The sequence below is a fragment of the Heterodontus francisci genome, chromosome 25, assembly GCF_036365525.1.
Source record: "Heterodontus francisci isolate sHetFra1 chromosome 25, sHetFra1.hap1, whole genome shotgun sequence".
Taxonomy (NCBI): domain Eukaryota; kingdom Metazoa; phylum Chordata; class Chondrichthyes; order Heterodontiformes; family Heterodontidae; genus Heterodontus; species Heterodontus francisci.
Window position 1 is genome coordinate 78,356,705 of NC_090395.1, and position 14,952 is coordinate 78,371,656.

The window sequence follows — 14,952 nt, forward strand, 5'->3', positions numbered from 1 at the left end:
GTATATACAATATTTGCGTTAATACAAGGCTGGTATGTCATATTTGTGCTATTACAGCAGCGGTTTATGTGATTTTTGTGCTATTACAGCAGCGGTTTATGTGATTTTTGTGCTATTACAGCAGCGGTTTATGTGATTTTTGTGCTATTACAGCATGGTATATGCGTGTCCGTGTTGGGTGGCATATTGGGTGCCTGCTGATATAGGGACTGATCGATTACAGTGTATTCCCAGGGGTAGCATTGTACGTGCAGTGCCTGCACTGCTACAGGTCTAGTACTGGACAAGCCTATCATTGGCGAGTTTACAATTTGGATTAATTTTGTATCAGTGAAATTGACCTGATTTCAATCGATGGCACTAGTTCCAGGTTGTTTTCTCCAACTACAACTGTTGATTAATCGTTGCACCTCTTACTGTTTCACTTTATTACAACTGCATTAGGTGCTGACTCTCTTCGTTTGATCCACCTTACAGCTCTGATTCAGGAGTGCTGGCTGACAGGTAGCCAATGCCATATCGCCCATTGGCAGCAGTCATTTCCATTGGTGAGGTGCTATCGGGCCCATTATAGGAGCGATGGATGGGCATTGGTGAAGGAGTCTCACTGGGAACCTTACTCAGGATGAACCGGGTCTCATCATGATCATCCAAATTGGACATATCTTTCATCATTCGACCTCTTTTGTACGAAACAGATAAAGTATTGGACCCATCAGACACAAGGTGGAAGTGACGGATAATGAAGACAATAGGAATGGGCAGGATTCCCACCACAATCAGAGTAATGGTCAACCCAAGGGCCCAGCCTGGGAATATCAGGAACCTCTCCACAGCCTAGACAAAGAAAAGAAAGCTCCATTTCACTGACCAACACAGTTAGCAAGCAGAAAGGCAATTAGATTATCTCAAGGATCTGGGCCTTGTCTACTGACCCCAACAGCTCACTGACATCCTAATGGAAAGGGCAACCAAGTGACATCACTGACGGATGTTGACCCACAGAGTTCCTCCTGACCCATTAGAACCAGGTGTTGACCCAATACCTCATTGACCCCTTTGAGGTCACTGACCCCGACACCACCCTGAGCCCTCCCCAGACACCTCACTAATCCCTGTGCTAACTGACCCCCCCAGCCGCCGACTCCTCATTGACCACCACACCCCAGCCTCCCAGACATCTCACTGTCTCCCCCCACCCCTTGCTCAGACACCTCACTGACCCCACCCCCACCCGACGCCCCGACTGACACCAACTCCCCCCCACCCGCTATGCCTCACTGAACCCCCTAGAGGTCACTGGGATGATCCTTGCCCCTTTCTTACCCACACATTCTGCTGGATCTTTGGAAGCTGTTCAACATCATGACTACTTTCCCCAGAGTCTGTCCTGTGGAAAATAATCGCTTCTTGTTGCAACTCTTGATCAAGCCTCAGCCATTTAGCCACCCTGTTCCCACGTTAAAGGACCTTGCTGTCAGAAATATCCTTTTTTTGTTTACCTCCTCCATTATCCAGGCATTGTATCCTGGTGGAGTGATGCCCATCTGAATGATACTGGCCACTATTAGGATGACCATGGCCAGAGGAGAGATGTACTTCCAGCTGTAATAGTAATAGCTGTACGGAGTGAAACCCAACATTTCAGTCAACTCCTGTGTGAATCTGGAAAAGAGCATAAATCCGTCACTGTTTCCCGGCATTTAACCCTCTCAGTATTCGGGTTTCTGCATCCGTCTCTATTTATTGCCAACACACATATAGATGCAGTTGTTTGATTATGCAGAATTTAACAACATTCCCCCAACACCAGTTAACTATGACAGCAATGTTGGAACGAAGTAACTGGTTAGATTCAGCCAAAAAGTTTGCAAGCTGGAGGTTATGAGCTGCTGAATGTGGCTGTATGTACATTCAGAAGGTTCAGGGGATCTGAATGAGGTGTTTAAAATCAATAAGGGATTCAATAGGTTGAAACAAGCTATTTCCTCTGGTGGCATAATTCAAAACAAGGGAATAACTTTAAAATTAGAGTGAGGACATTGAAGAGTGAAATCAGGAACCACTTTATTACACATAGGGTAATGGAAATTTGGAACTTCCCCAAAAAGGCTGTGGCTGCTGGGGGTCCATTGACATTTACAAGACTGAGACGGATAGATTTTTGTTGGATTAGGGTGTCAAGGGACATAAAACAAATGTCAGTAAAAAGAGTTGAGGTGCAGATCAACCATGAATGGCAGAAGAGGCTTGAGGGGCTGAATGGCCTCATCCTGCTCCTGTGTAAGGTTGATTTCAATAATCTATCTAACCTTTTAATCATCTGGTGCTGAGTTAGAGCAAGAGAAAAACATTGGTTCCACAAAGTCAATTTCTGGAAGGAAACCAAACAAGGGAGATTTTCTGTCCCTGTCTAATTCAACCAGATGAGGTTGGAATCTGCAAACCATAGATTAAATCACTGAAAGGAAGCAGTCGAGTCTGTGCTGGCTCTTTCCTAAACCTGTCCCAAACTCATCCCACTATCCTCTCAGAGCCCTGAATCAATCCCAAACTCATCCCACTGTCCTCTCAGAGCCCTGAATCAATCCCAAACTCATCCCACTGTCCTCTCAGAGCCCTGAATCAATCCCAAACTCATCCCACTGTCCTCTCAGAGCCCTGAATCAATCCCAAACTCATCCGTCCTCTCAGAGCCCTGAATCAATCTCAAACTCATCCGTCCTCTCAGAGCCCTGAATCAATCCCAAACTCATCCCACTATCCTCTCAGAGCCCTGAATCAATCCCAAACTCATCCCACTGTCCTCTCAGAGCCCTGAATCAATCCCAAACTCATCCCACTGTCCTCTCAGAGCCATGAATCAATCTCAAACTCATACGTCCTCTCAGAGCCCTGAATCAATCCCAAACTCATCCCACTATCCTCTCAGAGCCCTGAATCAATCCCAAACTCATCCCACTGTCCTCTCAGAGCTCTGAATCAATCTCAAACTCATCCGTCCTCTCAGAGCCCTGAATCAATCCCAAACTCATCCCACTGCCATGCTGTCTCCCCATTGGCCTGTATCGTGCTCCAATTGCCATAAGCAGATTAATGGTCACTGCCTGTTTTTAAAGCGCCAGATAATCCCAACATAATTTGGCAAGAGGGTTAGGCACTGACCTTTGACCTCTGGGGCTACAGCCTGTCTGATTCGATAAAGAATATTTGCTCATTCCCCCAAGGATCTATAATTGGCCCACTCCTATTTTTCATTGACAAGCTGCCCCTTGGCGACATCATCCGAAAGAACAGCGTTCGTTTTTACGTGTACGCTGACGACACTCAGCTCCACCTCACCACCACCTCTCTCGACTCCTCCACTGTTGCTAAACTATCAGACTGCTTATCCGACATCCAGTCCTGGATAAGCAAAAATTTCCTTCAATTAAATATTGGGAAGACTGAAGGCATCGTTTTTGGCCCCAGGTACAAACTCCAGCCCCCTCGCTACCAACTTCATCCCTCTCCCTGGCAACAGATTGACTGAAGCAGTCTGTTCGCAAACGTGGTGTCACATTTGACCCTAAAATAAGCTTCCAATCACAGGGAGGGACAAGGCCATGGACGGAAGTTAAAACAAGACTGAGAACTTCAAAACAAAATTGGGCAATTGCTTAAATGGGAGCCAATGTAGCTCATCAAGCACATGGGTCATAGGTGAACAGGATTTGGTGCGAGTTAAGACTTGGGCAGCAGAGTTTTGGATGACCTTAAGTTTATAGAGAGTAAAATGTGGGAGACCAGCCAGGAGTGCATTGGAATAGTCAAGCCTAGTGGTAACAAAGGCATGAATGAAGGTTTCAGCAGCAGATGAGCCGAGGCAAGGGAAAAGTTGGACAATGTTACAGAGGTGGAAATAGGCAGTCTTAGTGATTGCACAAATGTGTGATTGGAAGCTCACCTTGGTCAAATGTGACACCAAGGCTATGAAGACTGGTTTAGCCTCACACAGCTGCCATGGAGTGGGATGGAGTCAGTGACTAGAGAACAGGGTTTGTGAAAGGATCAAAGATAATGGCTTCAGTCTTCCCAGTATTTGGTTGGAGGACATTTGTGCTCATCCACTGGAGAAGCAGTCTGGCAATTTAGAGATAGATAATGGAGGAGGCAGCGAGCTAGAGCTCGGTGTCAGCAGCATATATGTGGAAACTAACACTGCTTTCGGATGATGTCATTGAGCAACAGCATGTGGATGAGAAAAAGGAGATATCAAGGATAGATCCCTGGGGAACACCAGAGGTAACGGTGCAGGAGCAGGAAGAGAAGCCATTGCAAGTGATTCTTTGGTTACGATTAGATAGTTAAGAATGGAATCAGGTGAGAGCAGTCCCACCCAGCTAGACGACAGTGGAGAGATGTTGGAGCAGGATGGTGTGGTTAACCATGTCAAAGGTTACAGGCAGGTTGAGAGGGATGAGGAGGGGGGGTTTGCCTTTGTCACAGTCACATAGGGTGTCATTGTGACTTTGATAAGAGCCATTTTGGTAATGTAGCAGGGGTGGAAATCTGATTGGAGAGATTCAAACATGGAAAGATGGGAATGGATTTGGGAGGCAGCAGGTTCAAGGACTTTGGAGAGGAAAGGGAGGTTGGAGATGGGGCGGCAGTTTGCAAGGATGGTGGGAGGAGGGGTCAAGGGTTAGTGTTTTTGAGGAGAGAGATGATGATGGCAGGTTTGAAAGAGAGGGACAACACCTGAAGAAAGAACTATTAACAATACTGGCTGGTATAGTAACCAAAAAGGGAAGCTGGGTGGTCAGCGGTTTAGTGGGAATAAGGTTGAGGGAGCAGGTGGTGGGTCTCGGGGTAGAGATGAGGGTCGTACCAAGGGGAACATCCAGTGGGAGCTAGAGTAATGGCTTTAATGGGGACTACAGCATCAATCAGAAGGATACGCTCCTGGGATTTATCTTTTGTTCACAGTTTCATGGAATGTACAGAGTCAAGGATCTGAGGACACTTACTTTTTCGTCCCATAAACCCAAGAAACCGAGATATTTTCCAAAATGACCACGATTGTGAGGGGCAATGTGGCAGAATAGTCATCAAACATTGTCACAAAGTAGTTTCCAGAACGTTGGACAAAGATGAGTCCGACCAAGAAAGCAATGATTGTGCAGCCAACTGTGGGAAAAGAGCAAATTATTCCGAGTATGAAAATGAGACTATTTTATTGTCAAGTGTTAGTGTGGTTCAGTTTGTCAAGACACACTCAGACAGTAGATCATGGAAGTGTGTTGGAGAGAGCATATCTCAAATGGTGCAGCGCTGGTGTCCATCTACACTCGGAGATCCTGTCAGGAGGGAAACCCCTCTGTTGGGGGAGGGTGCGTGAGGAGACACCTTAAAAGGTGGGGGACTGGCCCGGGACCATGTAGGACTGGTCGGGGTGGATCATGTGGGCCAGCATGGAGCCCAGCCGGGTAGGCATAGCCCAGGCAAAGATCTTATAATCCGTGCTGAGCAGGGAGACCAGATGCCAGTTTGTAAGCAGGCGGAGATCGCTCCTCTTTGGCAGCAGGACGATGACCGCCCTGCGCCACGAGAGGGGCATCTCCCCTGTCATCAGGCTTTCCCCCAGGACCCATGTGTAATCATCCCCCAGGACGTCCCAGAACGCTGTGAGGAACTCCACTATCAACCCATCCAGCCCCCGAGATTTGCCCCTCGAGAGCTGGTGGAGGGTGCCGGTCAGCTCCACCAATGTGAGCGGAGCCTCCAATCCTTCGGCGCTCTCTGGGCTGACCTGCGGCAGGTCCTCCCACAAAACTCTGTGCGTGTCCTCACTGGGCGGATCAGGAGAGAACAATGCACTGTAGTAAGTACGGATCAAGAGGCCCATTCCCTCCGGATCAATGATGGAGGATCCGTCGTCGGCCAGCAGCTCAACAAGCTGCTTACGGACCCCCCACCATTTTTCCAGCGAGTAGAAGGGTGAGGCGCGGTCCAAATCTTCCAGGATCTGGATCCGCGACCTCACACATGCGCCTCAGGACCCTATGAGCTGTAGGTCTCTCAGCGCGCCCTTCTCTTTATATGCCTGCCACAGGGCCGGGTCTGCGACGGCATGACTGAGGCGGGACTCCAAGTCGAGCACCTCCCTCTCTAGGCGCCCGATCTCAGCTTCCCGCCTCTTGGTCGACCCCTTCGCGTACTCCTGACAGAAGACACGGATGTGAATCTTGCCCACCATAGCCTACCATAGCCTCAAGGAGGGGAAGCCCCCCTGCTTCCTTCTCCAGTTGGCCCAGAATCGATGGAACGAATCCCTTTTTAAAAAAAGTTTGTAGAGGGAGCTTTACTCTGTATCTAACCAGTTTTTCTTTTTTCTCTCAACCCCGTGCTGTAACTGCCCTGGGAGTGTTTGATGGAGGACAGTGTAGAGGGAGCTTTACTGTGTATCTAACCCTGTGCCCTGGAAACATTTAATACTGATATTGCATGACAATACTGGTCATCTCTCAATTTTATGAGCATAAATATTCACAAATATATACAATAAGTTAAATAGATCAAAATTGTGATTCTGGACAGTTAATCTTTACTCCAGTATGCAATGGACAATGTCCCAGAAAGTACAGGGGTTTTGTGCTGGACTCTTACTTGTTAAGAATTCTTTGCGAATTTTAAACGTATCAACGATCGGTGAGATGATCCCTTCCATGGTCCCCATCATGCTGCCCAATCCCAGGTTAATGAGCATCAGGAAGAAGAGCACAGACCAGAAAGGGGAGGCTGGGAAATGGGTCATTGCCTCTGTGAAGGCAATAAACGCAAGGCCTGTGCCCTGTACCGACTGCAAGAGATCAGAAAGATCGAATGAACAATAGAAATTGAATAGTCATTACAGGACACATTAATATCAGAGCGCTATCAATAAAATATTAAAAACCTTGGTCAGGGTTTCTGCTTTGGGCACAAATCATGCTCGTTTTTGCAAAGTGAAGTGTTTTTGCTCAAGTTTCTACGAGAACTCATTTTAATATCACTGATCAGAAAATCTTCCATGAACCAGCAAATTGGCAGCATTTGAAAAAGTAATTTCAAAAAATTTGCATTAGAAATTACTTCTTGATATATTTAAGTGTGGTAACTTGGTGCAGTTCTATTAATAACCCTGAAAATAGGTTTATCAATAACCTGTGTTAATATAGCCCCTTTAATGTCGCAAAATGTCTCAAGGTGCTTCACTGGAGCATAATCGGACAAAATTTGACGCCAAGCCACATAAGGAGATATTCGAGATGATAATGAAAAGCTTGGACAAAGAGGTAGATTTTAAGGAGTGTCTTAAAGGAGGAAAAGGAAGTAGAGAAGTTTAGGGCGGCACAGTGGCGCAGTGGTTAGCACCGCAGCCTCACAGCTCCAGCAACCCGGGTTCGATTCTGGGTACTGCCTGTGTGGAGTTTGCAAGTTCTCCCTGTGTCTGCGTGGGTTTCCTCCGGGTGCTCCGGTTTCCTCCCACAAGCCAAAAGACTTGCAGGTTGGTAGGTAAATTGGCCATTATAAATTGTCACTAGTATAGGTAGGTGGTCGGGAAATATAGGGACAGGTGGGGATGTTTGGTAGGAATATGGGATTAGTGTAGGATTAGTATAAATGGGTGGTTGATGTTCGGCACAGACTCGGTGGGCCAAAGGGCCTGTTTCAGTGCTGTATCTCTAATCTAAAAAAAATTCCAGAGCTTAAGGTTTAGGCAGCTGAAGGCTGGTAGAAATGATTAACATCAGGGATGATAAAGAGGCCAGAATTGGAGGAGCACAAGAGACCTCAAAGTGCTATGGAGCTGGAAGAGATTACAGAGATAGGGAGGAGGAAGCCATGAAGGAATTTGAAAACAGGGATATGAATTTTAAAATTAAAAATCAATGTGGTTAGTGAGAATACGGGTGATGGATGAACAGGACTTGATGCAAGTTAGGAAATGGGCAACAGAGTTTTGAATGACCTCAAGTTTATGGGGTTGGGGAGTGGGGGTGGGGGGGGGGAGGTAGTCCAGCCAGGTGTGTTTTGGAATAGTCGTTTACAGGTAATGAAGGCATGAATGAAGGGTTTCAGCTGCAAATGAGGACCTTGGCACCAAATTAAGAAGCCGAACCTCAAAGGTGATAATCTCTAGAAGTGAACTGGCAAATTAGGTTAAGGGAGAGGTCAATAGAGATACAATGGCAGACATTTATGAGGATATTTCAGAATACACAGAATAGATACATTTCAACGAGAAAGAAAAATTCCAAGGGTGGGACCCACCATCCGTGGTTAACTAAAACAGTTAAAGAAAGTATCAAACTTAAAGAAAAAGCCTATAATTGCACAAAGATGGGAGGCAGGTCAGAAGATTGGACAGAATATAAAAAACAGCAAAGAACAACTAAAAGATTGATAAGGAAGGTAAAATTAGAGTACGAGAGAAAGTTAGCCAGAAAAAAAAACAGATAGTAAGAATTTCTATAGATATTTAAAAAAGGAAAGAGTTAACAAAGTGAGCGTTGGTCCTATAGAAAGTGAGTCTGGGGAATTAATAATGGATAATAAGGAGATGGCAGATGAATTGAACAGATATTTTACATCGGTCTTCACTATTGAGGATACAAGTAACATCCCAGTATTAGCTGTAAGTCAGGAAATGGAAGGGAGGGAGGAACTCACGAAAATTATAATCACCAGGGAAGTGGTACTGAACAAATTGTTGGAGCTGTGGGCTGACAAATCCCCGGGTCCTGATGGACTTCATCCTAGGATGTTAAAAGAAATGGCTAGTGAGATAGTTAATGCGTTAGTTTTAATTTTCCAAAATTCACTAGATTCGGGGAAGGTTCTGTTAGATTGGAAAAAAGCGAATGTAACTCCTTTATTCAAAAAGGGAGGGAGACAGAAAGCAGGAAACTACAGGCCAGTTAGCTTAACATCTGTCTTAGGGAAAATGTTAGAAGCTATTATTAAAGACATTATAGCAGGGCATTTAGAAAAATTCAAGGTAATCAGGCAGAGTCAACGTGGTTTTGTGAAAGGGAAATCATGGTTAACCAATTTATTGGAGTTCTTTGAGGGAGTTACATGTGCTGTGGATAAAGGGGAACCGGTGGATGTATTGTACTTAGATTTCCAGAAGGCATTTGATAAGGTACCACATCAAAGGTTATTGCAGAAAATAAAAGCTCATGGTGTAGAGGGTAACATATTGGTATGGATAGAAGATTGGCTAGCTAACAGGAAACAGAGAGTAGGCATAAATGGGTCATTTTCTAGTTGACAAGATATAACGAGTGGTGTGCCACAGGGATCAGTATTGGGGCCTCAACTTTTTATAATTTATATAAATGACTTAGATGAAGGGACCAAAGGTATGGTGGCTAAATTTGCTGATGACATAAAGATAGGTAGGAAAGTAACTTGTGAAGAGGAAATAAGAAGGCTACAAAGGGATATAGATAGGTTAAGTGAGTGGGCAAAGACCTGGCAAATGCAGTATAATGTGGGAATATGTGACATTGGCCATTTTGGCAAAGAATAAAAAAGAAGCATATTATCTAAATGGTGAGAGATTGCAGCATTCTGAGATGCAGAGGGATCTGGGTGTCCTAGTGCATGAATCACAAAAGATTAGTATGCAGGTACAGCAAGTAATTAGGAAAGCTAATAGAATGTTATCGTCTATTGTGAAAGGAACTAAAGACAAAAGTAGGGAGGTTATGCTTCAGCTATACTGGGCATTGGTGAGACCACATCTGGAGTACTGTGTACAGTATTGGTCTCCTTATTTAAGGAAGGATGGCTCAGGGACAGGAGGCAGAGGGTGATGGTCGATGTTTGTGCAATTGGAAGGCTGTGACCAGTGGTGTACCGCAGGGATCGGTGCTGGGACCCTTGCTGTTTGTAGTGTACATTAATGATTTAGACACGAATATAGGAGGTATGATCAGTAAGTTCGCAGATGACACGAAAATTGGTGGTGTCATAAATAGTGAGGAGGAAAGCCTTAGATTACAGGATGATATAGATGGGCTGGTCAGATGGGCGGAGCAGTGGCAAATGGAATTTAATCCTGAGAAGTGTGAGGTGATGCATTTTGGGAGGACTAACAAGACAAGGGAATATACAATGGATGGTTGGACCCTAGGAAGTACAGAATGTCAGACGGATCTTGGTGTACTTGTCCATAGATCACTGAAGGCAGCAGCACAGGTAGATAAGGTGGTTAGGAAGGCATATGGGATACTTGCCTTTATTAGCCGAGGCATAGAATATAAGAGCAGGGAGGTTATGATGGAGCTGTATAAAATGCTAGTTCGACCACAGCTGGAGTCTGTGTACAGTTCTGGGCACCACACTATAGGAGGGATGTGATTGCACTGGAGAGGGTGCAGAGGAGATTCACCAGGATGTTGCCTGGGCTGGAGCATTTCAGCTATGAAGAGAGACTGGATAGGCTAGGGTTGTTTTCCTTGGAGCGGAGGAGGCTGAGGGGGGGGCCTGATTGAGGTATACAAAATTATGAGGGACATTGATAGGAAGAAACTTTTTCTCTTAGTGGAGGTGTCAATAACCAGGGGGCATAGAATTAAGGTAAGGGACAGGAAGTTTAGAGGGGATTTGAGGAAATACTTTTTTCATCCAGAGTGTGGTTGGAATCTGGAAGACACTGCCTGAAGGGATGGTAGAGGCAGGAATCCTTACAACATTTAAGAAATATTTAGATGAGCACTTGAAATGCCATAGCATACAAGGCTATGGACCAAGTGCTGGAAAATGGGATTAGAATAGATCGGCGTGATGGCCGGTGCGGACACGGTGGGCCAAAGAGCCTGTTTCTGTGCTGTATAACTCTATGACTCTATAAATGCATTGGAGCAGTTCAGAGAAGGTTTACTAGACTAATACCTGGAATGGGTGGGTTGTCTTATGAGGAAAGGTTGGACAGGCTAGGTTTGTTCCACTGGAGTTTAGAAGAGTAAGAGGTGACTTGATTGAAACATATAAGATCCTAAGGAGTCTTGACAGGGTGGATTTGGAAAGGATGTTTCCTCTTGTGGGAGAATCTTGAACTAGGGGTCACTGTTTAAAAATAAGGAGTAGCCCATTTAAGACAGAGATGAGGAGAATTTTTTTCTCTCAGAGGGTCGTGAGTCTTTGGAATTCTCTTCCTCAAAAGGCAGTGGAAGCAGTCTTTGAATATTTTTAAGGCAGAGGTAGATAGATTCTTGATTAGCAAGGGGGTGAAAGGTTATCAGGGGTAGGCGGGAATGTGGAGTTGAGGTTACAATCAGATCAGCCATGACATTGTTGAATGGCGGAATAGGCTCGAGGGGCCGAGTGGCCTACTCCTGCTCCTAATTCGTCTGCTTGTATGTTTGTACGAGTCTGTGGCAGAGGTTGGGCGATGTTATGGAGGTGAAAATTGGAGGTCTTAGCGATAGCACGGATGTATGCTCGGAACCTCATCTCGGGGTCAAATATGACACCAAGGTTGCAAAGAGTCTGGTTCAGCCTCAGACTGTTGCCAGGGAGAGGGATGGAATCAGTGGCTACGGAACAGAGTTTGGAGTGGGGACATTAGACAATAACTTCAATCTTCCCAATATTTAATTGGAGGAAATTTCTGCTCATCCAGTACTGGATATCGAATAAGCAGTCTGATAATTTAGCAACGTGAAGGAATCGAGAGAGGTGATGGTGAGGTAGGGCTGAGTGTTGTCAGCATACATGTGATCACCAAGGGACAGAATGCAGATGAGACACTGTTGGGGGAATGGCCTCTCAGGGGAAAGCAGCAACAACCCAATTCATTGCACCACGGTTGGCTCTGCTACACAGGGGAGGAGTAAAAAGTGTGGGAATGCAATAGTTATAGAGGAATCAATTGTAAGGGGAATAGATGGGCGTTTCTGTGGCCACAAACGAGACCCCAGGATGGTATGTTGCCTCCCTGGTGCTAGGGTCAAGGATGTCTCAGAGCGGTTACAGGACATTCTGAAGGGGGAGGGTGAACAGCCAGTGGTCGTGGTACACATTGGTACAAACCACTTAGGTAAAAAAAGATGAGATCCTAAAAGCAGAATATAGGGAGTTAGGAAGTAAGTTGAAAAGTAGGACCTCAAGGGTAATGATCTCAGGATTACTACCAGTGCCACGTGCTAGTCAGAGTAGAAATAGCAGGATATATCGGATGAATATGTGGCTGAACAGATGGTGTGAGGGGGAGGGTTTTAGATTCCTGGGACATTGTGACTGGTTCTGGGGGAGGTGGGACCAGTACAAACTGGACGGGTTACACCTGGGCAGGACTGGGACTGATGTCCTATTTGCTAGAGTGGTTGGGGAGGGTTTAAACTAAAAGGGCAGGGGGATGGGAACCTTTGAAAGGAGTCAGAGGAGGGGGGATCAAAGACAAGAACAAAAGACAGTAAGGGGAATGAGAAAAGTGATAGGCAGAGAAATCAAGGACCAGAATCAAACAGGGCCACAGTGAAAAAGAGTGGGAAGGGGACAAGTAATATTAAAAAGACAAGCCTTAAGGCTTTGTGCCTTAACGCGGAGCATTCGCAATAAAGTGGATGAATTAATCGCGCAAATAGATGTAAACGGGTATGATATAGTCGGGATTACTGAGACATGGCTGCAAGGTGACCAGGGATGGGAAATGAACATCCAGGGATATTCAGTATTTAGGAAGGACAGACAAAAAGCAAAAGGCGGTGGAGTTACATTGCTGGTTAAAGAGGAAATTAACGCAATAGTGAGGAAAGATATCAGCTCTGACGATGTGGAATCTGTCTGGGCAGAGTTGAGAAACACTAAGGGGCAAAAAACGCCAGTGGGGGTTGTATATAGACCCCCAAACTGTAGTGGTGATGTTGGGAATGGCATTAAACAGGAAATTAGAGATGCATGCGATAAAGGAACATCACCGATAATGGGACATAGATAGGCTGCAGAGCTGGGCTGAGAGATGGCAAATGGAGTTTAATGCGGAGAAGTGTGAGGTGATTCACTTTGGAAGGAGTAACAGGAATGCAGAGTACTGGGCTAATGGGAAGATTCCTGGTAGTGTAGATGAACAGAGAGATCTTGGTGTCCAGGTACATAAATCCCTGAAAGTTGCTACCCAGGTTAATAGGGCTGTTAAGAAGGCATATGGTGTGTTAGCTTTTATTAGTAGGGGGATCGAGTTTCGGAGCCACGAGGTCATGCTGCAGCTGTACAAAACTCTGGTGAGACCGCACCTGGAGTATTGCGTGCAGTTCTGGTCACCGCATTATAGGAAGGATGTGGAAGCTTTGGAAAGGGTGCAGAGGAGATTTACTAGGATGTTGCCTGGTATGGAGGGAAGGTCTTACGAGGAAAGGCTGAGGGACTTGGGGTTGTTTTCGTTGGAGAGAAGGAGGAGGAGAGGTGACTTAATAGAGACATATAAGATAATCAGAGGGTTAGATAGGGTGGATAGTGAGAGTCTTTTTCCTCGGATGGTGATGGCAAACACGAGGGGACATAGCTTTAAGTTGAGGGGTGATAGATATAGGACAGATGGTAGAGGTAGTTTCTTTACTCAGAGAGTAGTAGGGGCGTGGAACGCCCTGCCTGCAACAGTAGTAGACTCGCCAACTTTAAGGGCATTTAAGTGGTCATTGGATAGACATATGGATGAAAATGGAATAGTGTAGGTCAGATAGTTTCACAGGTCAGCGCAACATCGAGAGCCGAAGGGCCTGTACTGCGCTGTAATGTTCTAATCTGTAATTATGGGTGACGTTAATCTGCATATAGATCGGGCAAATCAAATTAGTCACCATACTGTAGAGGAGGAATTCTTGGAGTGTATACGGGATGGTTTTCTGGACCAATACGTTGAGGAACCAACTAGACAACAGGCCATCCTAGACTGGGTAGTGTGTAATGAGAGAGGAATAATTGACAATCTAGTGGTGCGAGACCCCTTGGGGACAAGCGACCATAATATGACAGAATTCTTCATCAAGATGGAGCGTGATGTAGTTGATTCTGAGTCTAGGGTCCCGAATCTTAATAAAGGAAACTACGAAGGTATGAGACGCAAGTTGGCTATGATGGATTAGGAAATGTTACTTAAAGGGATGACGGTGGATAGACAATGGCAAACATTTAAAGAGCGCATGGATGAACTGCAACAATTGTTTCTTCCTGTCTGGCGCAAAAGTAAAACGGGAAAGGTAGCCAAACCATGGCTTACGAGGGAAATTAGAGATAGCATTAGATCCAAGGAAGAGGCATATCAATTTGCCAAGAAAAACAACAGACCTGAGGATTGGGAGCAGTTTAGAATTCAGCAAAGGAGGACCAAGGGATTGATTAAGAAGGGGAAAATAGAGTACGAGAGCAAGCTTGCGGGGAACATAACAACTGACTGTAAAAGTTTCTATAGGTATGTGAAGAGAAAAAGATTGGTGAAGACAAATGTCGGTTCCTTACAGTCAGAAACAGGGGAATTTATTCTGACCAACTAAATGCATACTTTGGTTCTGTCTTCACAAAGGAGGACACAAATATCATACCAGAAATGTTGGGGAACACAGGGCGCTTAGTGAGAGAGAGGAACTGAAGGAAATCAGTATAAGTAGAGAAATGGTGTTGGGAAAATTGATGGGATTGAAGGCCGATAAATCCCCAGGGCCTGATGGTATGCATCCCAGAGTACTTAAGGAAGTGGTCCTAGAAATAGTGGATGCATTGGTGGTCATCTTCCAAGATTCTATGGACTCTGGAACAGTTCCTACAGATTGGAGGGTAGCTAATGTAACCCCACTATTTAAAAAGGGAGGTAGAGAGAAAACATGGAATTATAGACCAGTCAGCCTGACATCGGTAGTGGGGAAAATTCTGGAGTCCATTATCAAAGATTTTATAGCAGAGCACTTGGAGAACAGTGGTAGA

The 14,952-nt window shown here is 45.4% G+C and overlaps 1 protein-coding gene across 2 annotated transcripts in view; it reads right to left on the bottom strand.

Moving 5' to 3' along the window:
- Positions 1 to 471: 471 nt before the first annotated feature.
- Positions 472 to 14,952, bottom strand: part of slc6a17 (solute carrier family 6 member 17) — an 82,460-nt gene continuing 67,979 nt past the window's right edge. The window contains exons 8-11 of one of the 2 annotated variants that reach the window (XM_068057750.1): positions 6,649 to 6,832; positions 5,010 to 5,169; positions 1,503 to 1,665; positions 472 to 837 (exon numbers count right to left, since the gene is read on the bottom strand). In XM_068057750.1, the coding sequence (XP_067913851.1) occupies positions 472 to 837; positions 1,503 to 1,665; positions 5,010 to 5,169; positions 6,649 to 6,832 (873 nt within the window). Of the gene's footprint in view, positions 838 to 1,502; positions 1,666 to 5,009; positions 5,170 to 6,648; positions 6,842 to 14,952 lie in introns of both variants that reach the window. The other variant, XM_068057749.1, reaches the window with a different exon arrangement.